General features: G+C 34.1%; 2 protein-coding genes and 1 long non-coding RNA gene across 3 annotated transcripts; all 3 read left to right on the forward strand.

Annotated features, from left to right (window-relative positions):
• Positions 1-5093: 5093 nt before the first annotated feature.
• LOC134256758 (zinc finger protein 862-like) lies at positions 5094-7548 on the forward strand. Its single transcript, XM_062739427.1, has 6 exons — positions 5094-6134; positions 6251-6457; positions 6555-6673; positions 6768-6985; positions 7100-7125; positions 7428-7548. Exons 1-5 carry the CDS (start codon positions 5094-5096, stop codon positions 7114-7116), a joined length of 1602 nt encoding a protein of 533 aa, XP_062595411.1. The 3' UTR covers positions 7117-7125; positions 7428-7548.
• A 66-nt stretch (positions 7549-7614) lies between these two features.
• On the forward strand, positions 7615-8411 carry LOC134256762 (putative uncharacterized protein DDB_G0271982). Its single transcript, XM_062739430.1, has 2 exons — positions 7615-7908; positions 8070-8411. The coding sequence occupies exons 1-2, from the start codon at positions 7720-7722 to the stop codon at positions 8409-8411; spliced, it is 531 nt and encodes a 176-aa protein (XP_062595414.1). The 5' UTR covers positions 7615-7719.
• Positions 8412-8905: 494 nt separating this feature from the next.
• Positions 8906-13003, forward strand: LOC134256757 (uncharacterized). Its single transcript, XR_009989783.1, has 3 exons — positions 8906-9446; positions 10636-10808; positions 12810-13003. It is a non-coding gene; the product is annotated as an uncharacterized LOC134256757 (long non-coding RNA).
• Positions 13004-24421: the final 11418 nt, after the last annotated feature.

The following is a 24421-nucleotide window of genomic DNA, read 5'->3' on the forward strand; positions in this document are numbered from 1 at the left end:
GCATTGAATCATTATTATTTAAAGAATATAAAAGTTTCATTACTGCAACTGCATGTGAAAACATTAATTAAATAATGGTTATAATCACATTTAAAATGTTTAATCTTTTGACCCCCTGTTTGTATTATGGTGATTTGAATGCTAGAGTTCTCTCTCACTTTCTTTCCAGGGAGAGTTTTTTTTAAGTTGCAAGAACTTGTAACCAATCCCATTGTATAAATTATACAATAAAATATGTTCAAAACAAAGAAAAACAAGATGTGTTTGTAAAACACTGATGCCCCCGTATGGCAACATAGCAAAGATTAAGCTTTTCTTAAATGCAAATTTAATTAATTCATTCCAAAAGTAGCGTATTCTCACTGGAAAACAATTGTGAAATTTGAAAGTAAGCTTATGTTAAAGTTTTTTAATGAGTACAAAAATCACCAAGGTCAAGGTCAATGTAAAAAGTATCAAATGAAAGGTCTTGCCACATAAAATACTTATGTAGAGCATGAAAGTCCTAGCCCTAAACGTTCAAAAGGTATGGTCAACGTTCAATTTCTAAAAAAGTAGGTCAAATTCAAAGGCCAAGGTCAAAGTTATTGTTATCAAATGAAAAGTATTGTCACAAGGATCAAATATGTAAAGTATGAAAGCACTAGCCCTTCGTCTTTAAAAGTTATGGTCAAGGTTTGCTTTTTTTAAGTAGACACATATGAAATATGAAAGTCATAGCTCCACTAAATCAAAAGTTATGGGCAAGGTTAAAGTATTTGCAGACAAACAGACAGACAGAAAGACACAACAAAAACTATATACCCCCAAAACTTCGTTTATGGGGGCATAAAAACAAAATCACTTTCTTAGCAAAATGCATGAGGAATGTAAATACCTTTAATAGTATTTATTTTTATCCCATGTTTAACCCTTTATCCATGTATATGACTCAGATTGGATATTTATTTGTTATCCCATGTTTACCCCCATTACATGTATCCCATGTATATGACTCAGTAGATATTTTTTTGATATCACACAGTTGTGACCTCATCATAGGTTTTGCGTAGTGAAAGATACATGTAGCTTGTACTTTATTTGACTCTGTCTGACACTTAACATAATTAGGGCACCTGTAAGAGCATTACTGATTAGGCTCCATGACTAGGGCACCTGTAAGGGCATTAAGGCTCCATGACTAGGGCACCTGTAAGAGCATTACTGATTAGGCTCCATGACTAGGGCACCTGTAAGGGCATTAAGGCTCCATGACTAGGGCACCTGTAAGAGCATTACTGATTAGGCTCCATGACTAGGGCACCTGTAAGGGCATTAAGGCTCCATGACTAGGGCACCTGTAAGGGCATTACGGCTCCATGACTAGGGCACCTGTAAGGGCATTAAGGCTCCATGACTAGGGCACCTGTAAGGGCATTAAGGCTCCATGACTAGGGCACCTGTAAGGGCATTACGGCTCCATGACTAGGGCACCTGTAAGGGCATTAAGGCTCCATGACTAAGGCACCTGTAAGGGCATTTAGGCTCCATGATTAGGGCACCTGTAAGGACGTTAGGTTCTATTGAAGGGAGCACGAGGTAAGAGAAGCGAGACAGACCGTGAATTTCCAACGATGGTTAGGGCATTAGGCTCCAAGTAGATGTCATGACACCTAATACATTTAGAGCATCTGTTACTGTTAGGTACAGACACTAGGCTCCAAGATTAAGGCACTAATGAGGTCCGATGTCTAGAGCCACTCGCATAAACAAAAGTTCTATCTCTGTTTTAACTGTATTCATATCAATAACACATATAAAAACATGAATTGATTTATACAGTGCAGTATATTTCCAAAAATCTTTAAATGTGATAAATCAGAATTCAATTTAAACCATTTCATATTGATATCACATGAAGGTTTGAATTCTAAATGATCTATTTAATAAATGTCAAAATGTTGGCTTGAACTATTTCTACATATATTTCAATCTTTCAAATAAGTTGCAAAATAATTTATGTTGCAATTACATGTACCTGGGTAGCATAAATATATTTGTTAGACTAATAAATAGATGAATCAGTAAAGATTTTGAGCATCAAACTCAAAGGAACTTGTCAAATGCATTTTGTTTGTCATTTGTCAAATTTTTTTCACCTTTTAATTCTAGATCAGTTAAACAAATATTTAGGTATTATTTTTATGCCTCTACATATTATAATAGTGAAAGATGCCATTGACACTACTATAATATACACAATAATGACAATATTATAAAATAAAATGCATCAAGTCTTGATTGACACATTAAAATCAATGAATAATTCATGATAAAACAAGATATAATTAAGAATTTAAAAAGAGGACTTAGTTTTAAGAAAATTGATTATTATCATCTTCACTTTATATCAATTGATGCCTAAGTCAGAGCAAACAAACTTTAAAAAGCTTTACAAATTTTCAACTTAAATCAAAAGGATACCCTGTTAATTATTCAAAACCACATCAAGTTAATTCTTTGTTCTCTATTCAATACACATACACTTTTGTGACTTTGCTGCAGAATACAGAAAATGCCTCATTTTATATGAAATTTCACCATTCTTAATGCCATAATCAATCAGGAGATTAAAAAGTTGGGAGACCTTGCTATCAAACTTTCAGAGGAACTTGATGAACACTGTAATAACATATATCCGATGTCATCATGTCAATTATGTTTTTGATCATCCTGAAGGTACAGTTTTCACAAGGTTGTTTCGATTGTTCCTTGTTAATGTTTATTAATGAGAATTAAGAGTCTGAACGAAGAAGTCATTGTGTATGGGTATGAAGGTCACTGTATTCTGCAGTGGGAGTTTCAGCCTGTCTTTCAGAACATAGGTTCACTGAGGACTGTTGATTCTTGTTTCTGACTGCAAAAATTACTGGAAGAGATATCCACTCCAGGAGATTAAAAAAAAACCAATAGGACTGAAAAATCTGAAAGTAAATGGGTAGGGAAAAAAAGCATAAATGAAAACATTTTTCTTACCATGAGGTATAGGCTCCATCCGGAGGGGAGAATAGTGTCGGTAAGTCTCTTGAGGCTTGCATTAAGCCTCTCCTCATAGAACTGTTGTGCAAGATACCCCGGTATATAAATATCCTCTAACAGTATTGTTTATTCCACTTTGAAATGGTGCAGTTGCATGTATATGGTGAAGTTGGTTTAAGTATTAGTAGTTTGTTCTACATCAGCATAACAAGCATAAATATGAAATATAAATAAAAGAGTGAACATGGTGAATAATTATCATTTTGTATTAAAATTAATAAAATATATTCAATAAATGTAAATACTCTGGCAACCAATTAAAATGCAGAAACAATATTTTACATGTAATCAACTTTGCCCCTTTAACTCTATAATATAAAAATGTTTTTAAAACTTCTGTAAAAGTGTATCTTTTAACTTGCATTACCTGCAACCAATTTTGCAAACAATGGTGAGGTGCTGTACATTTTCATGAGAAGTTGATGACGACAGCCAGGGAACTTTTAATTCGTGTGGACAAAATGCAGCTTTTTTGATGCCAAAAGAATGTCATTGAAATACAAGATCTATTAAATCACTGTATTGACAAAGACATACCACAAGCATCTGTATGTGGGAAACCTGACCCACAGAAATGGGTTTCTCAGGATTCAGGAACCTGCATGTACATGTATTTCCATGTCAATGTTAAAAATAGAGCTGGCCTATCATACAGCAGGGGCATGAATTGTTTACACTGAGCCCATCTGTCGAAAAAGATCATGATGTAATGCACGTCACACTTTACTAGAATTGATTATATTTACATTTGAAGATTATACTTCTACAATTAAAAAAAAATTGATATGTAAAACTTCACTCACAGGTCTTCTTGTTTCCTGTATTGGTGTTTCATCGCCAGTAGATGAGGATCTCGGTGATTGAACTCTCTTTTCTGCCATCTTCTAGATCTCAAAATATATTAATCTCAAGTTTAACAGGTGGAATTTAATATGTGTCAAAAATAATTTATGATAACCCAGCTTGCAAATGAATAAAATAAAAAATTTATGCATTGCATTTTAATGATGAAAACCATTTTATACTGAAATAAAAAAGGAAACCTATGAGTATACATTTTACCATGTAAATAACAACAAAAAACCCAAAAGGGTCCCATTGATAACAATATTTTTCTCCAAAACCATTTCGCTCTTACAAAAAACCTTCATTGCTGTGTAAGATGGAACAATATACTACTTTAAAATCATATTTTCAAATCTAAGAGCGAACACTATTTTTTGTGATGAGTGGTCAATATACATACACTGTATATAGAATGCTGACCACGATGAAAAGATATTTAGATTTATATCTCTCAAATTTTGAAATAAAAATGTGAAAAGTAATGGTATCTAGTTTCTTGATATCTTAATTTCTCAGTGCAATAATTTTTCATCTTCTGGGTTAATATAAATCCTTAATATTCAAAAATTATGTATTCTTACATGGTGTATTGTGCCAGTTGTGGGGCGCTCGGCCATATTTCCCATGTTGATTTCAAGGAAACCTTTATGCTCTTATAAATTTAGCTTCACTTCCTTGAAAGCTTGTAGCCTCTAGAGTTAAAAAACCCTAATGACACATCTAAGAGCAATTTAGTCAGACTTTTAATTTCAATGAAATGGATTCGATGCCATCGATCCTCCTCGATTTTCTCACAAAATGGATTAAAACCGGTAGTATTTCATTGTGAAATGCAAATCTATGATTAGCCAGGTTGTCTGATAAGAGATTATCTGATTATATTCCAATCTACAACAAATTTTACTCTCTCGTATGGCTATACAGAGTTCTTGAAATCTTTCGGTCCTGTCGGCAAGACCGGTAAAAACAACCAAGGACCGATTACTTTACGTTCCGTGTCAGTCCAAATGACCGGTAGATGTTGACAGAGCAACTTGCGGAAATCCGACTAAATTTCGTACGAATTCCCTAACACCGACGGGTCGTAATCTGCTAAACGCTTTCGTGTACCTAATTTATCGCTTCGTTGATTAATGCAATGAAAACACAATGATCGGTATCCTGTAAACATGTGGCCGATCAAGTTTGTTGACGGCGCTAGGCCAGGTAAAAAGATCAAATTAGATAAGCCAAATGTCGAAAAAAATTATGAAGACAATCGCCCGCCTCGCGAATTTAAAGAAAAATGGAAGGAGGGGAGAGACTGGTTATTGTACGACGATAAAACAGGCATGAGGTGTGCTGTATGTGTTGACGCTGGTGAAAATATCAAGGCCCCGAAAAACAATTTCATTACAGGATCCAAAAATTTTAGGTTTAGTACTGTCGCAGATCACGAAAAATCGATATCACATATCCATGCTTCAAAGGATGTTGCATCTCGAGTTGAAGCAGCTAAGAAAACGTCAGTTGCTCATAAGACTGTGCTATCTTTGAATGAGGCTGCCCGAAAACAAATTGAACTTAAATTCCGCAACATACATGCATTGGTAAAGAATAATCGGCCAATTAGTGACTTTACATGGTTAAATGAACTTGATATTGCCAAAGGTGTTGATCACGGAACCACCTACAACAACCTTACTGCAGCAACAGCTTTTTTAGAGTGCATTTCAGATGTTGAAAGGGAAAGGATGAAAGAATTGTTGACAGGTATCAAATTCTTTTCTCTGACTATGGATGGTAGTACAGACTGTGCAGTTGTAGAGCAAGAGACATTATTTTTTCGTGCAGCTAAGAATGGAAAAATTATTACTAGATTTTTATGCATTGGGGAACCAAATTCAACCTCTTCAGCAGATTTATATACATTTGTGAATGGCAGTATTCAAGAGAATGGGTTGGACAAACACATGAGTAAACTTGTGGGTTTTGGAAGTGACGGGGCTGCCAATATGATGGGAAAGAAGACTGGTTTAGTAACTTTGATGAAACATGACCACCCTGAAATGATAGGGATTCATTGTTTAGCGCATAGATTAGAGCTGGCATTCAAAGACATATTCAAGGGTGACAAGCTTTACATACAGCTTACCACACTCCTTCTTGGGATTTATTACTTTTATAAGAATAGTCCAAAGCAAAGAAAATGTCTAAAGAGAAGCATGGAAGTAAGCTGATTGCTCACCCTAAGTTTACTTTAACTTAAAATTTTATCTGATTTTATTGAAGTATATGTTTTATTCAATATTATTGTATTATCTAAATAACATTTTTTTAAATTCAGATTTTAGATGTAAAAGGCACATTACCCCACAGGGTATGTGGAAGTCGATGGTTGCCCCACATGAAGAAGGCCTTGGGTACGTTGTTCAAAACCTACCCTGCATTCTTTACACAGTTGCAGAATGCATCACATGGTAATGCCAAGGCAGAGGGACTTTTCAAGATGTTGGAAAGTTATAACATTTTGCTATATGCTGCACTTTTGCAGGTATGTTTATCTATAAATCATGTAATTGAAGGCATGAAAAGAAATACAAAATGTGATATAATGTAACTAATTGGTCCATTTTTTCAAATAATTTTAGGAGATCATTGGTCCTCTCACACGATTATCCTTAACACTCCAGAAAACAGACATTACACTTGGGGATGCCAAAGATATGATCTGTGCTACAAAGGAACTCCTACTGCAGATTGACACCAGGTAAAATAAAAAAATCCTTTGCTTGCAAAATTTAAACTTCACAATTTGACAAAGTTTACATACTGTTTTAATTTTCCTACTCTTACATTTAAAGTGACTGCACCAAATTTCAGAGTATTGTTAAAGATAAGGAGTGGATAGGACACCCATTGAAAGTAAAAGGAAATGAGCTTCAAATCCAGAACAGATGCAACACCATCGTGTCAGCATTGATCAAGCACATTGACCTTAGATACAAGGACCTGAATGATGATGTGCTCGAGTCAACACTTATTGGTAGCTTCAGAAATTGGCCATGTGAAATGAAATCTGGTATGTTTTACTTGTGCTTTAATTTCAATAAACATATTGTATATATGTAAATGATAATTCATTGATAATTTTTTAAAAGATATTTCATAAAATGTTATTTGAATTTCCATATAGCTTTGGAACACCGGTGATAGACCTAGGTAATTTATGTGTACTCGAGTGGTGTTGGCTTATGTATTGTTATAGCTAGCCTCTGCTACCTTATAATGTATATATACATGCTTTTTTCTATTGTAACACATTTCCTGGTTGTAGTAGTGTGTATGTAGTACATGTAATTGTATAATCTTTTTACTTACCTTTTGTATACTACTGCTTACTTGATTCTTGTTATCTCCTTATCTTTGTCATTTATTATAATTTACAATAATCTTTGAAGTTTCCTGATAATCTTATTTTCACATTCATGAAATGTTAATAAAATAGGTGTACAATTTAACAGTCTTTGGTGTGAAGGAGGTGAAACAGCTGGTGGCAAGGTTTGACAGGACACTACTGAGTCAGGGAGTGGCAACAGAAGAAATTTGTCAAGAGTGGCAAACTATGAAGAGCCTTTTGTACCAAAGGTATATACTCAACATTTGAATTGCAAATGTAAGGGTTTAGATCCTAAAGTGTCCACATTTTATTAAAAACTTTATATTTTAAGGCATGAAGGAAAGTTTGTGGGTGTTTCTTGGGAAGATGTGCACTCCTCCCTCTCAGGAAATGGACTTCCTAACATTCTTCACCTGATGGACCTCCTGCACAGCTTACCCCCTACAAGCGTATTGAATGAAACAGCATTCAACCAGATGAAATTACTGAAGACAGACAGGAGACAGAGGTTGTCTCACAAACATCTAAATGATTGTTTGATGATAAAATTGCAGTCCCCAGCCATCAGTGAATTTGACCCAAAAGAAGCAGTTGACAGATGGATGGTACTTATTTAGTTGAATGCAAAACATGGTTAAATTATTTTAAATTGAATGATTGAAAGTTATGAAATAATTTAGATATTTGAGAGATGGTATGAAAAAAAAAACATCTTAAACATACTATCTAAAAATTCTTATTAAACATTTTGGAAATTTCATTTTAGTTATCCCCAACTGGACAGAAAAGAAGATTTGGCTATCAAAGGAAGAGAGCTCAACAGGAGGAGAAGGAGAGACAAACAGAAAGAGAGAATGAGAGAGAGGATGAAAGAGAGAATGAGAGGGAGAATGAAATAGATAATGAGGGAGAAGATGAAACAGAGAATGAGAGAGAGGATGAAAGAGAGAACAAGAGGGTCAGGGATGTTAACAGTGAGAGAGAAATTGAAAGTGAGGAGTCAGAATGTTACAGCGAAAGTGAGGAGTCAGATTATGAACAAGATGAAGTTGAAAATGAGAGAGAGATTAGAAAGCTTGTTTTAGAGATGGAGGTTGAGATAAATTGATAATAAAATTTGAAAGAAAATTTTCATCTTTTTATTGATTTTTTTTGGACTGATTGAAATCTATCCGGACTGACAAAGTTCAGATGGTTGTCAGTCCAAATGACTGACAGTGGAAAAAAGATTTTAAGAACTCTGGCTATAATACTTTGAAAAGTGGACGAAAACATACCAGACCCCCTCTTTGGGAAGTATTTTGCTACAAACGAGAAGGCTCTCTCTTCAAACAAGTCCGTTACAAACGACAAGTTGTGCTGAATATAATGTATAAACTTAGCTGTAATGTATAAATATAGAAGTTTCCCTATGAACAATGTTCTTGACCTTCAGACTGCAATTAAAATCCACCAGCCGGACCTATTCTGGCGTCTGCTCCTCCATGTTTTACCCTTGTCACGTGACTTCCAAAATAAGTATGGCGTCAGCAGCTCTAAGGCCTCGATATCCGATGAAGCATGAAACGGTTCGAGGACTTATGTACTAAGGCTAACTAAAGACTTGATATGCTAAAATCCTGATTTGACCTGATTAAAAATTGTCAGTAATATTCCAAACAAATGAATTCTTGTATAACATAATGCATCATAGTCAAAGGTCTTTAAAATAAGACATTTTAAGTACTCAATATTATCATTTAATTTAAAATAAAAACATCGGGTAATTTCAGGTCTTTAGTACATCCGGGTTTCAGTGTGTCCCATCGAAATCGGCAAATCGGACACATGTTGATCATGTTTACAAAGTGAAGTTGAGGATTTTCTCACCATACAAGCCGTATGTAAACATGCACGGACATTTCATCTGCAGCTCAAAGTACTTTATCAATCCTCTGGAGCATTATTCTAAGCAAAATTATCCGATTTATATATTCTTGTGTGAATTGTTTACGAGGAAATTCCGACTGTCACAGTAATAAACAAGGATAAACACTCTTGACTCTGTTTCGGATTCCCCAGTGATAATTGTATCGAATGATTAAAGAGCTGACGGTTACATTTTAATTTATGATTGGCGTGGACCATGGGAATTAATTCGAAGGTAAGATTTTTGTTTACCTTAAATTTACATTATATTACTATGGCAGCTTAGAGCATTTATCAGCTGTCGATATTTTTAGAAATACACAGACACAGCGATATATTAACTGTTTTACAGTTCAGACGCTCTCAGTTAGCCTTTTAAAATCCCCACAGCTTTAAATTTTATTTAAATATGTGTGAGCATGTAATTTCAACAAGACTTGCTTTCAACATGTTCAAAACAAAATGTTTTTCAACTAATAATATGTTGACGGGTGTGATGTTAGGGTACGATAAGCATGGTAAGGGCAGATACTTATTCACTTTTAATTTAGATCAGGCTTGTCAAGCCGCACTAGACATTTGGTGCATCGATGCATGTTCACATGGACTGAGTTCAATTCAAATTATTTTAATTCGAATTAATTTACTGCGCATTAAATTACTTTGCATTAGCTCCTTGTGAACACTAACATGACTAAGGTAAGCTAATTCCAATTAAATTTTGAGGCATGTTAAATGGCAAAATTAAGTCAAATGCTACATGTTGGTGGTCAGCTTTAAGTACTTGTGCTATTTTTGAGTGAAAAACTAAGGAAAATATAGTGTTAATCACTAAAATGTGAAAACAGACACTGTGACATTATGTCAAATACATCTGTTTATGCCTAAGGTGACATGATTTGTAAATGATGTCATAAAAGCCTAACTGAAGCCTGCATGACTGTCAAAGTAAAATTTTTATTCGATTTGGTTACTTTGCATTATAATTAGCTGTCATGTGAACACAGTTTGATTCGCATTAGTTTGATTTGCATTTAATTTAGTTTACTTCGCAATAATTTACTGCGAATTAAACTCTCCGTCTGAACAGGGCACTAGACTCTAAAGTCATATGACGTCGTAGTGTAAGTTTGGCCTACAATACCACTTTAAAGCTTGAATGTAGCTCAAAGAAGCAAAGCACTGTGGGTCCAAAGTTACTGCAGAAAAAAATTTAGTATCATTTATTGACAAAAAAATTGCACACAATATAATATTGCTCAGTTAATTAAATCAATATTTTATTATGTCATCATATGTATGTTTCTTAGTTAAATTGCAAAAGAAATTTGTAAAAAAAAAAATGTAATAGTAGAGTTTGCTTTTTTTGTGATAAGGCTGCAGAAATTGTTTGTTTGTTAATTAGTCTATTGAAAATTTTTCAGTCATTTTATGATGCCACCACTTGGGATAGTAAGCTGCAACTATAGACTTGTACTCAGCACTTATTGCCTTTGAGAAGTAAGGGATCCTTTTCGTGCCAACACCCACACCTACTGTGACGCAGAATCTCGGTTTATACAGTCTCTTTGGAGTAACCTGTCTCTAGCATTTAGCAGTAAGTATCAGCTTCTTATTGATACTTTGATTGATAATGTAATCATGAGAATCTCACTCATTGACTCATTAATATATACTGGTGAATAGCTTCAATATGGACCTTTACTTGGAACTCAGGGTCATTATCCTAACATCTACTGTGAGGTTTTTAGGGTCTAATTCACTACAAATGTTGGGTGCATGGTTAGGGAACATAACTGCGTACATGTTTTTGTCTTAGGTTTGATGCAGTGAATTAAAATCAAGCCCAGCTTCATGATTATACATAGCGATTGCCCTACCACTAGGCTACCATAACAGACAATGATGTATTTGGGTTATATAGTAAAAAACGCTTAGGCGAACACTTATAATGAAAAGAAGCTTATCAAAAAAAATTGAATTTTATTCCCAGTCTTTTTAAAATATATATGGAAAACTAAATGGTGTCCTGATAAGGCAATTTGTTAAAGTGTGTGTTAGGAACAATGTGCTAACACAGTGTTCTCAACACTGTTAGGCTAAGGCAACTTAGAACAACATGCAGTTGTGCTGATGCTCAACATGCTGCCATGCTATAAATACAACTTTACACAATCTATTAGGCCAAAATAAAAAATACTCCTGTTTCCTGTCACCCGACCTACCCTACATTTTACCCTCCGACCCTAAAATTTTTATTACATTTTCATTTTTTGGATAACTATTTTTCTAAAATACTGAAGTTGACCAATGATATTTACAGAATTAATACATCACAAGTGTACAGGTTACCTTTACTTTATAAATCTTGATTAACAAACTTGCTTTGAAACTGTTAACATATCATTTTCTTGTTATTACAGTTATTACATGCTATATGTTCTGCATTCATTAAATTTTGAAAATAAAATTTTTTCTCAAAATAAAATTTTTTCCCTACCTACCGACCCTAATTTTTTTGGTCAGGGGACAGGAAACAAGAGTATATTTTATTTTGGCCTTATGTGTAAGCTTGACGGCGTAGTGTAAACAGCCTGCTGAAACTTTGTTACAAACGCACTAAATACATTGTCACCGTGTTGTCATAAGCACACTAGCCCATTCTCATAAGCGTGATAGCACATTTTTACTTCACGCTAGCATGTAAGTGTCTTAAACAATTAGCATGCTGTCATAAACTTAGTAGCATGGTGTTTTAAATGAGCTAGAGCAGCATTGTTACTTTGCGCTAGCTCATTGTTTCTTATGTGATGCTGTTTTGTCACTTCATTAGTGCATTGTTCCTAATGTGCTGTAACACCTTTATGAATGGCCTTATCCTGACACATAAAAAATCATAACCAGATACCATCTTTCTGACTGATTAGTCGGTTAACAACTGTTAACCATTACCATTCCTAATAAATTTTGACATGAACAAGTTATGTACATACCCTTTATTTGAAATCATGAAAAACTAATATGTTATTTATTACATCCTCAAATGACTGCCTGTAAACCTAAATTTATAAATGATTATAGAGTAGTTTTACAAATAATACACATGCAGAAACATGACAGTATACATTTATTGACTGAGTTCGAGGGCAAGATGCGTTTTGTCGGACCAAAGAACCAAACTGTCTGCCCGAGGCTGTTAGGCCGAAGGCAGACAGTTTGGTTCGAGGGTCCGACAAAATGCATTTTGCCCGAGAACTCTGTCAATAAATGTTTTGTTATACCTTTCATTTTATTATATATTTTTTGACATACATGTATTTTGTACTATATTCCGTAATGTAACATTAGATCTGTCATTGAATGAAAATGAGATTAAGCTCCGCCCATTCTGTGACGTAAGCAGTCCAACATCTCTCTGAGCGGTCCAACATCGATTTTTTATGCCCGCTCAGCAAAACATTAAAAATGTTAGACTTTTTTCTGTATAGATTTGTATAGGAACAATTTTTTAAAGGTATAACAATATCTTATAATTAAGTTTGATGGTTTATCTTATCTGATAAGTTGCACTTTAAAAAAAATCAATTTCTTTTGATAGGTGTGACTGTCATCTGAGTACTGAAATTTGATGCCAAGCATGATCATGATTTGCCAGAAGAGCCTCTTTTGGGAGATGACAAAGAATAAACAGCAGAATGAAATTGAAACAATCAACTGAATCAAGTCTCAGTTTAAGAAGATGATTTTAAATATATCATATTTAAATTTTGATTTGAGAAACAGACATAAATCCAAAAATGTGATTATATCAATTGCTTTCAGTTTTTCAAGATAAATAGATTTTGTTGCAAAATCTAATATGTTTAATTTGGAATAAATGTTCTTTTAAATATTTGTCAGATCTTGCATGTTTACATCTGTATTGAGGTCTTCCGCTTCCAAGGGAAGACATACCAATTCTAATGGTAAAGATGATAGAGGTCTGTCTTCAGTGGCAATATATAAGATCTAATATGTGTATTTTTACAGTATAATTGAAGGAACATTGCTATCTTGGCAAAACAACTAAAGCATTAACAAATGTGCATGATTCAGAACAAAGGAAATGTTATTTCAAACACAAGATCAAAGAGATGTCCAGTCACATTTCAAAGTCAACAAAGCACAAAATCTGTTTACAGTTTAGCTCATATGAGCTAAAGCTGTAGTAAAATTTTGAAAATTCACCCATTATCATCTTTATCTTAAATTCTTCAGAATTTCATTTCCTTCTCAGAACAACTGGACAAAGTTAAGTTAAACTTGGCACAGAGCATTCTTTAGTGTAGATTTCTGTGATTTAGTGATTTTCATAGGGACACATTGACCAGCATTTTTCTCAAAATTGCTTTTAGACAGAAACATGATATTTTCAGTGATGATAGAGCTACATGTGCTGATGTGACACATCCCTCTCTCTTTCCCCGGAAGTGCAGCACGTCGGCGCTCGCTATGGCTTGTAAAAAAATCCCATCGGGGATTTAGAAAATGTTCACACCTTTTCTGCAATATCTTTTTACATGTTAATATTTTGTAAAGACATTAAGAACAAAAGTTGTGAAGAATATCACGATCTTTCAAAGGATATCAACTATAAAGGGCTTGCCCCTATAATAAAGAACTTAGAGGGACCAAAATTTTTTCCTTAATATCTGAAAAAAAAAATTTGAATTTGTAATACGTCAAAAAGCAAAGTTGTTCAAAATGTCAAGCTTAATCTATTGAATTCGTCAAAATGCGTCTGGTGACGTCGCTTCCGGTCAAACCGAAAGTCATCAGAAAGTGCATATTTTTGTCATTCTTGACAAGGTTTTGGGTAACATATATCACTGAAGGCATTAAAGTTAATTTTTTGTCAATTCACATCACTTTTGGTCAAACCAGAAGTAGCCAAAAAAGCTTATTTTGAAGGTTTTGACTCAAAATTGAAATTATAAAGTCACTGAAGACAACTTAGCTCATTGCTTTCTTTTTGTTGATGTCACTTCCGGTCAAAACAGGACGGAAGACCTACTCGTTGCTTTGCAACGAGCTTTGCTCTAGTTATTATTATTATTCTTTTTTTGACAAAATTTTGTGCACGCGATTTCTCGAAAACTATTCAGCGGTTTTTAACGAAACTTTCACAAAATATGCGTCTTTATATGAAGTTGTGCAGTCTGTAATTGTTTTTGGAAAATTCGCTTCCGGTGCCAAGTTATGGACGATTTCCTGATTTTAAAATGCGATTTTGTCGCGCACTTTGATCAAAAATGGCAGAGAATATGAACTGGAGACTTATTGGAGATAATAGATCATGACTTTGTGGTTTGCAGAATTGCCTTTTCGTGCGACGTCAATACTTCCGGTCGTTACGAGATGCAAATTAAAAAAATCGTATTTTCTAACTTTTTTGTTTTTCAATCTTTTTCATTTATTTTTGGTATGATAATAGAAACTTTCCTTATAATGCTAATAGTACAATTTGTTTGAATGTTGATAAATCTAAACTCTAGATATAAACATTTTAAAATCTGAAGCGGATCCAAAATGGCGGCTCTCTCTGTTAACTCCGACATTTCGCAATAGGGGTTTGAGGAGGCAGTCGAGCGTTTGCTTGAACGAAAATAACATAAGGATAAATGAAATGTAAAGGAATACTTGGATTGTCACGTCGTAGTTACGTTGTAGTTCAGTGTCAAACTGACGTCTTCTGTAATTGGTTTCGGCTGATTTTCAAAGTAGAAAAAGAAAAGACTTATGTGCAAATGAATTTCGACATCTTTTATCTTTAGTGCACCAACTAATAAATGAGACAAAAATAAGAAGTTGTTTTTTAAAGATTGCTTCATGGAGTTTATGTTAGCATTCTTTTCTCAGAGACCTGATTCAGGTTATTGAGCAAGAATGATATCTGATTCCTTGACCGTCGTAGGGCGAGCCATGTTTTTCGGCGAAATATTTCAACCTTTGTCGATTAACTAATAGGAAAAGTTCACTTTGGGGATCAAAGGAAATTGAAAAAAAAAGTTAAAAATTCACAACCGTTTCACCCTTTTAGTGTTAAATGCATATATACAATATGGAATTAGTTAAAATGTGTTAAATATACTTTCTAAACCTCAAATAGGCTATAAGAACGTTCTTTTTATAACTTCATTGAAGCTACCACACCCATTTAAAAAAGCATTCCAAAGAAAATTAACTCGTTGTGTTTGTCGCTGAATTTTGAATAGTGACCTGCTTTTCATAATATTAAGACATAAGCACTGTTTCGTAAATATATACAAGCAGGTCAAGAGTAGAGGTCCCGATAGCGTAAGATTTAGTGCGTTGGAAATTCATTCTACTTGGGTTCAATCCCCCTTGTGTGCAAATCTTTTTTACTTTTTCAGCTCGAGTTATCGTTTTCCTTCCGGAATCGGACGGAAGACCTCTCGTTGCTCGCAACGAGTTTCTTTTCTAGTTATTATTATTATTACTATGTTCCCCAAACGGAGTTTGGGAACATATTGTTTTTACTCGGTTTCTTATTATGTTCCCCAAACGAAGTTTGGGAACATATTGTTTTTACTCTGTTTCTTATTATTATTATTATTATTTTTTTTCTTATTTGTTCTCCGGTACTTTTTTGTCCGCGAGTGTTCTCAGAAACTGTTCACCCAACTGAGCTAAAACCTTTTTAGGGTTAATAGGTGTGTAGTGTAGGTGTGCGGAACGAAGGTCATTTTGCGCGCATACGCCTGCACGTGCGTGCGCGTGAAATGAGTGAATTGACTGATATACTTAATATAGCTATAACTTTTACATTTTTTGATGAAATGCTTTGAAACTCATTACGTAAGGATATATCAAAAGTGTTAATAATATGACACTGTCAAATTAGCATGAACTCACGCGCATGCACGTGCGCCTTCCTCTGATTGGCTGAAACAAAAATCTCAATATATCTTTTATATTCTGACGAAATGCTTTGAATTTTTTAACATTGTCATGAATTAGGATATCCTACAATATAATCTGGAAAAAATTTCATGAAATCACGCGCATGCACGTGCGCTGCAATCTGATTGGCTGAAACGTTAAATGGCTATATCTCCTTTATTTTTTGACGAAATGCTTTGAAATTTAAAACATAGTCATGCATTAGGATATCCTGCAACATGATATACAAAAAATTTCAAGAAATCACGCGCATGCACGTTTGCTGCAATCTGATTGGCTGAAACTTTAAATGGCTATATCTCCTTTGATTTTTGACGAAATGCTTTGAAATTTAAAACATAGTTATACATTAGGATATTCTACAATATGATTAAGAAAAAAATTCTTGAAATCACGTGGATGCACGTGTGCTGCAATCTGATTGGCTGAAACTTTAAATGGCTATAATTCCCTTGGTTTTCAACCAAACAGGATGGGATTTAGAATATAGATAGATATAAGGGCCTCCCACAAGAAGGTATGGTCATCATGCACGTGCACGCACGTGCGAGCATTTGGAACGAGTGAAATTAAAAATACACTTAAATGAGTGATTTTTAATACTTTTGGACCAAATGGTTTAATATATAGTATATTTAAATAAATAGAAAATTGTAGACAAGATAATATGATCATTGCGCACGTGCATTCACATGCGCACGCCTGCAATGTTAAAATTTGAATATAATTGGTATCCCTCTGGGAAAACGTTGTTAAAGGCAAAAATGCACAGTTGTTGTCTTATTTAATAGGGCCTAAATGGAATATTGCACAAAAAGGGAGTTGGGGAGCGTTTGGGGAACATCTGTAACGGTTCCCGTTACAATTAGCACTAGTTATGTTCCCCAAACGGAGTTTGGGAACATATTGTTTTTACTCTGTTTCTTATTATTATTTTTTTTTTTTCTTATTTGTTCTCCGGTACTTTTTTGTCCGCGAGTGTTCTCAGAAACTGTTCACCCAACTGAGCTAAAACCTTTTTAGGGTTAATAGGTGTGTAGTGTAGATGTGCGGAACGAAGGTCATTTTGCGCGCATACGCCTGCACGTGCGTGCGCGTGAAATGAGTGAATTGACTGATATACTTAATATAGCTATAACTTTTACATTTTTTGATGAAATGCTTTGAAACTCATTACATAAAGATATATTAAAAGTGTTAATAATATGACACTGTCAAATTAGCATGAACTCACGCGCATGCACGTGCGCCTTCCTCTGATTGGCTGAAACAAAAATATCAATATCTCTTTTGTTTTCCGACTTAATGCTTTGAAATTTTTAACATTGTCATGAATTAGGACATCCTACAATATTATATGGAAAAAAATTCATGAAATTACGCGCATGCACGTGTGCTGCAATCTGATTGGCTGAAACTTTAAATGGCTATATTTCCTTTATTTTTTGACGAAATGCTTTGAAATTTAAAACATAGTCATGCATTAGTATATCATGCAGTATGATATACAAAAAAATTCAAGAAATCATGCGCATGCACGTGTGCTGCAATCTGATTGGCTGAAACTTTATATGGCCATATCTCCTTTGATTTTTGACGAAATGCTTTGAAATTTAAAACATAGTTATGCGTTAGGATATTCTACAATATGATTAAGAAAAAAATCTTGAAATCTTGTGGATGCACGTGTGCTGCAATCTGATTGGCTGAAACTTTAAATGGCTATAATTCCCTTGGTTTTCAACCAAACAGGATGGGGTTTAGAACATAGATAGATATAAGGGCCTCCTACAAGAAGGAATGGTCATCATGCACGTGCATGCACGTACGTGCATTTGGAACGAGTGAAATTGAAATACACTTGAATTAGTGATTTTTAATACTTTTGGACTAAATGCTCTCATATAAAGTATATTGTAATATATAGAAAGTGTAGACAAGATTATATGATCATTATGCACGTGCATTCACATGGGCACGCGTGGAATGTTAAAATTTGAATATTTGGGAAAACGTCGATAAAGTAAAAAATGCACAGATGTTGTCTTATTTAATGAGGCATACAGGGAATATGGCACCAAAAGGGAGTTGGGGAGCGTTTGGGGAACATCTGTAACGGTTCCCGTTACAATTAGCACTAGTTATTATTTTTTTTCTTATTTGTTCTCCGGTACTTTTTTGTCCGCGGGTGTTCTCAGAAACTGTTCACCCAACTGAGCTAAAACCTTTTTAGGGTTAATAGGTGTGTAGTGTAGGTGTGCGGAACGAAGGTCATTTTGCGCGCATACGCATGCACGTGCGTGTGCGTGAAATGAGTGAATTGACTGATATACTTAATATAGCTATAACTTTTACATTTTTTGATGAAATGATTTGAAACTCATTATATAAGGATAGGTTAGTAGTGTAGATAATGTGATACTGTCAAATTCGCACGAACTCACGCGCATGCACGTGCGCTTTGCTCTGATTGGCTGAAACAAAAATCTCAATATCTTCTCTGTTTTTTGACGAAATGCTTTGAAATTTAAAACATAGGCATGCTTTAGGATATTCTACAATATGGTATATAAGAATTTTCATCAAATCACGCGCATGCACGTGCGCTGCAATCTGATTGGCTGAAACTTTAAATGGCTATAACTCCCGTGTTTTTCAACCAAACAGCACGGGATTTAGAACGTAGACAAACATAATGGACTCCTAGAAGAAGGTATAGTCATCATGAACATACTTGCACGTGCATGAACGTGCGCTTCGCTCTGATTGGCTGAAACAAAAATCTCAATATCTTTTTTGTTTTTTGACGAAATGCTTTGAAATTTAAAACAAAGGCATGCTTTAGGATATCCTACAATATGATATATAGTAATTTTAATCAAGACACGCGCATGCACGTGCGCTGCAATCTGATTGGCTGAAACTTTAAATGGCTATAACTCCCTTGATTTTCAACCAAACAGGATGGGATTCAGAACATAGATAGATATTATAGACTCCTACAGCAGGGAATGGTCATCATGCACATGCATGCACGTGCGTGCACGTGAAATGAGTAAAATTCCAAATACACTAGATTCAAAATATTTTTGGATTAAATGCTGTAATATTTAGTATATTAAAATATATCAATAGTGTAGACAAGATGATATGGTCATTACGCACATGCATTCAAATGCGCATGCGTGCAATGCTTAAATTGAATACTTCTGGTAAAACTTTGTTAAAGTCTTAAATGTATCGCGTTTGTCTTATTTAATCAAGCTTACAGGGAATAAGGCAACAAAAGGGAAATGGGGAGCGTTTGGGGAACATCTGTAACGGTTCCCGTTACAATTAGCACTAGTTATTATTATTATTCTTTTTTCTTCTTATTTCTTCTCCGGTACTTTTTTGTCCGGAAGTGTTCTCAGAAACTGTTCACCAAACTAAGTTAAAACCTTTTTAGGGTTAATGGGTGTGTAGTGTAGGTGTGCGGAACGAAGGTCATTTTGCGCGCATACGCCTGCACGTGCGGGCGCGTGAAGTGAGTGAAATGACTGATATACTTATTATGACCATAACTTTTACATTTTTTAATGAAATGCTTTGAAACTCATTACATAAAGATATATTAATAATGTTAATATCATGACACTGTCAAATTAGCACGAACTCACGCGCGTGCACGTGAGCTTCGCTCTGATTGGCTGAAACAAAAATCTCAATATCTCTTTTGTTTTTTGACGAAATGCTTTGAAATTTTAAACATAGCAATGAACTAGGATATTCTACAATATGGTATCAAAAAAATTTCAAGAAATCACGCGCATGCACGTGTGCTGCAATCTGATTGGCTGAAACTTTAAAACGCTATATCTCCTTTGTTTTTTGATGAAATGCTTTGAAATTTAAAACATAGTCATACTTTAGAATACCCTGCAATATGATATACAGAAAAATTAAAGAAATCACGCACATGCACGTGTGCTGCATTCTGATTGGCTGAAACTTTAACTGGCAACATCTCCTTTGTTTTTTGACGAAATGCTTTGAAATTTAAAACATAGTTTTACATTAGGATATCCTGCAATATGATATACAAAAAAAAAATCATGAAATCACGAGCATGCACGTGTGCTGCAATCTGATTGGCTGAACCTTGAAATGGCTATAACTCTCTTGTTTTTCAACCAAACAGGATGGGATTTATAACATAGATAAATAAAAGGAACTCCTACAAGAAGGTATGGTCATCATGCACGTGCACGCACGTGCGTGCATTTGGAACGAGTGAAATTAAAAAGACACTTAAATGAGTGACTTTTAATACTTTTGGACTGAATGCTTTGATATATAGTATATTTAAATATATAGATAGTGTAGACAAGATGATATGGTCACAACGCACATGCATTCACATGCGCACGGGTGCAATGCTAAAATTTGAATATAATTGGTATCCTTCTGGGTAAATTTTGTTAAAAGTCTAAATTACCAGAATTTGTCTTATTCAATGAAGCTTACAGGGAATATGGTACCAAAAGGGAGTTGGGGAGCGTTTGGGGAACATCTGTAACGGTTCCCGTTACAATTAGCACTAGTTATTATTATTCTTTTTTCTTCTTATTTCTTCTCCGGTACTTTTTTGTCCGCGAGTGTTCTCAGAAACTGTTCACCAAACAAAGTTAAAACCTTTTTAGGGTTAATAGGTGTGTTGTGTAGATGTGCGGAACGAAGGTCATTTTGCGCGCATACGCCTGCACGTGCGGCCGCGTGAAGTGAGTGAAATGACTGATATAATTTATATAGCCATAACTTTGACATTTTTTGATGAAATACTTTAAAACTCATTATATGAGGATATATTAATGATGTAGATAATATGACATGGTCAATTAATCACGAACTTACGCGCATGCACGTGCGCTGCCTTCTGATTGGCTGAAACAAAAATTTCAATATCTTTTTTGTTTTTTGCGGAAATGCTTTGAAATTTTAAACATAGTCATGCATTAAGATATACTACAGTATGATATATAACAATTTTCACGAAAACACGCGCATGCACGTGCGCTGCAATCTGATTGGCTGAAACTTTAAATGGCTATATCTCCTTTGTTTTTTGACGAAGTGCTTTGAAATTTAAAACATAGTCATGCATTAGGATATCCTGCAATATGATATACAAAAAATTTCAAGAAATCACGTGCATGCACGTGTGCTGCAATCTGATTGGCTGAAACTTGAAATGGCTATAACTCCTTTGTTTTTTGACGAAATGTTTTGAAAATTAAAACATAGTCATGTATTAGGATATCCTACAATATGATTTAGAAAAAAAAAATTCATGAAATCACGCGGATGCACGTGTGCTGCAATCTGATTGGCTGAAACTTGAAATGGCTATAATTCCCTTGTTTTCAACCAAACAGGATGGGATTTAGAACATAGATAGATATAAGGGACTCCTACAAGAAGGTATGGTCATCATGCACGTGCACGCACGTGCATGCATTTGGAAAGAGTTAAATTAAAATGAGTGATTTTTAATACTTTGGACTGAATGCTTTTATATATACTACATTAAAATATATAGATAGTGTAGACAATATGATATGGTCATAACGCACATGCATTCACATGCGCAAGGGTGCAATGCTAAAATTTGAATATAATTGGTATCCTTCTGGGAAAACGTTGTGAAAGTCAAAAATGCACAGAGTTTGCCTTATTTTATGAAGCTTACAGGGAATATGGCACCAAAAGGGAGTTGGGGAGTGTTTGGGGAACATCTGTAACGGTTCCCGTTACAATTAGCACTAGTGCTATTTGTTTTCGGTCGTCTTCTTGTGTCACGTGCCCTGTATTTCATCTTTTCTTGAAACACTCATTTTATTTCATCATTTGTTGTAATCCCCTCAGGAGTCTAATGACTGGGGATTGTATCATAAAAATTACTTCAATCTTTGAAAAACTTCTTCCTTTCTTCTTTTCTTCAAGACATCAACATGATCTAGTAGTCAAACTCTTAGCAAGGTTGTAATAGACCATGATTATTCTTCCAAAATTGTCAAATCGATGGTTTCAGGGTTAGTTCGTTTGGAATAAAGACTGTGCCTCTATGAAATACATATTTTCTTAGGATATCTCGACCACTGTTTACCAGCAGATATACTAGTACCTTGGTTATGATAAAAAAGATTGTAGTTTGATTAAAAAAAAACAACTCTGAATCGGAAAGGACATATATAAAAAGTGTATTATGTTGGTTGTTTTAAAAAAAATACTTTTCCATATATTTTTTTTTCATTTCTTAGGTGTCAACAACGAACTTCATTGTGACCAGGTGTTAAAAAATGCAAAGGATGAAGATAAATTGAAACCAAACATAAGTTCTACTGATAATTGGATTCAAAATCGCATGTTTATCGTAAGGAATGAAGACAAACGTAAATCAAACAGTGTAGAAATTATAGATTCTTATCTAAATGGATCTTTTGACAGAAATTCTGGTATTGAAAGTTTAAACGTTGAAGCTGACTTAAAATCTTTCAATAACGGAACAGGAGTTAGACACAATGCAATAAATCCCCAAACAAGGTCTTGTAAGGGTTATAATCGTTCCCAGTTGTGTCAGATACCCCATAACTGCTCTAAAGATATAGGAATATGTACTCTTGCCTTTAATAAGATGCATTATACTATGAAATGGCATATGATATTATGTGATTATATTGAACTTAACGAAGTTTATTTTCCCGAAGTATATTTGCTAAATATTACAAAATCTACGATAAAAAACATTGTTATAAGGAAAACAAATGTCACAAAATTGAATCATCTTTACATATATGAAAGTACAATAAGAAATTTGACCATTAAGCACAACCGCAGAATGAACTGGCAGTTGAAGTCAATACTTTTGTTAAATTGCTACGTTCAACAATATCAAGAAATACAAAAAGTAGAAGGATATATAGGAAGAACAGCGTTTAGCTTTACCAATAATAATAAGATTAATTTGACTGCATCTTTTTTCTTCAAACATACGCATACGGATTTTTACATTAAAAAATTAACTAAAAAAGTAGCCATATCTCTTTTCGAATTTTTTTCAGAAAAGATACATTTTCCTTTGCAACAATTTCGAGCAATAACGTTAAATGCGATTATTGGTTACATGTTTCTTATACTTGATTTGAAAAATAATCAAATAAACCAGTTTCGAGGTGATATGTATTCCAGATTTAGATGCATATATTTACATAACAACAATATTGCAAGTCTAGACTATATATCTTTTTTTCGTTTCACTGAATTATTAGATTTATCGAACAATCAGATAACAAGTATAAAAGAAAATGATTTTAAACGCGGAGAATTTCTAAGACACGTTAATTTTCAAAGCAATTACATTACGGATATTCATAGGGATGTATTTAGAAATAGCCCATACTTACATTTTCTTGATCTTTCAAATAATTCCATCCATAATATTTATCCATATCATTTTAAAGACTTAGAAAACCTTCATTTTCTCTTTCTAAACTGTAATAAAATAGATTTTCTTCATAATGACACATTCCTGAATCTGAGGAAATTAAATACACTTGATTTATCATACAATAATATATCAGATTTACATGAAGGTCTGTTTGTAAATTTAATACGGCTAAGAAAACTATATCTTCAGAATAACAAAATTTCAATCTTATCAATGAAAATCTTTAGAGAACTGTATATTCTGCAAGATTTAAACCTGTCCGATAACAATATATCTTTTTTACCTGCTGGTCTGTTTCTGAATTTACGAGAGTTACATTCCCTGCATATCCAAAATAATAAGATTTTAAGTGAAGAGGGAATGTTTCGTGGACTCTTTAATTTGAAAATTCTGTATGTAGATTTCTTTTCCATATGTTGTGCAAAACCTCGGAGTAAATTTGAGGTTCAATGCATTGCTCCCTTAAATGAACTTTCTTCTTGCGAACAACTGATAAGTGTATTTTCACTAAACGTGTGTATCTGGTATGTAGCATTATTAGCAACGTTTGGAAATATAATAGCAATAATATGTAATTCTTTGACATTTAAGAATAAACCCTCTTCTTATTTCATATTTACTTGCAATCTAAGTTTCGCTGATTTGTTCATGGGAATCTATTTGTATATTATAGCCTTTGTTAATATGTTTTACAGTGGCAGGTATGGGATTGAGGACTTCGGATGGCGTCATAGTAAACTCTGCACATTTGCAGGAGTTTT

The sequence above is a fragment of the Saccostrea cucullata genome, unplaced genomic scaffold (genome assembly GCF_032062105.1).
Source record: "Saccostrea cucullata isolate Sc308-1 unplaced genomic scaffold, CSIRO_AGI_Scuc_v1 ctg3862, whole genome shotgun sequence".
In the NCBI taxonomy this organism is placed as follows: Eukaryota; Metazoa; Mollusca; class Bivalvia; order Ostreida; family Ostreidae; genus Saccostrea; species Saccostrea cuccullata.

What these genes read in the sequence shown, in the direction of transcription:
- LOC134256758 (XM_062739427.1), top strand. Translation starts at nt 5,094, where the DNA reads ATGTGGCCGATCAAGTTTGTTGACGGCGCTAGGCCAGGTAAAAAGATC. An exon ending in GTCTAAAGAGAAGCATGGAA is followed by an intron (nt 6,135 to 6,250) that starts GTAAGCTGATTG and finishes TTTTAAATTCAG; the next exon opens with ATTTTAGATGTAAAAGGCAC. An exon ending in CTACTGCAGATTGACACCAG is followed by an intron (nt 6,674 to 6,767) that starts GTAAAATAAAAA and finishes TTACATTTAAAG; the next exon opens with TGACTGCACCAAATTTCAGA.
- LOC134256762 (XM_062739430.1), top strand. Translation starts at nt 7,720, where the DNA reads ATGGACCTCCTGCACAGCTTACCCCCTACAAGCGTATTGAATGAAACA. An exon ending in AAGCAGTTGACAGATGGATG is followed by an intron (nt 7,909 to 8,069) that starts GTACTTATTTAG and finishes ATTTCATTTTAG; the next exon opens with TTATCCCCAACTGGACAGAA.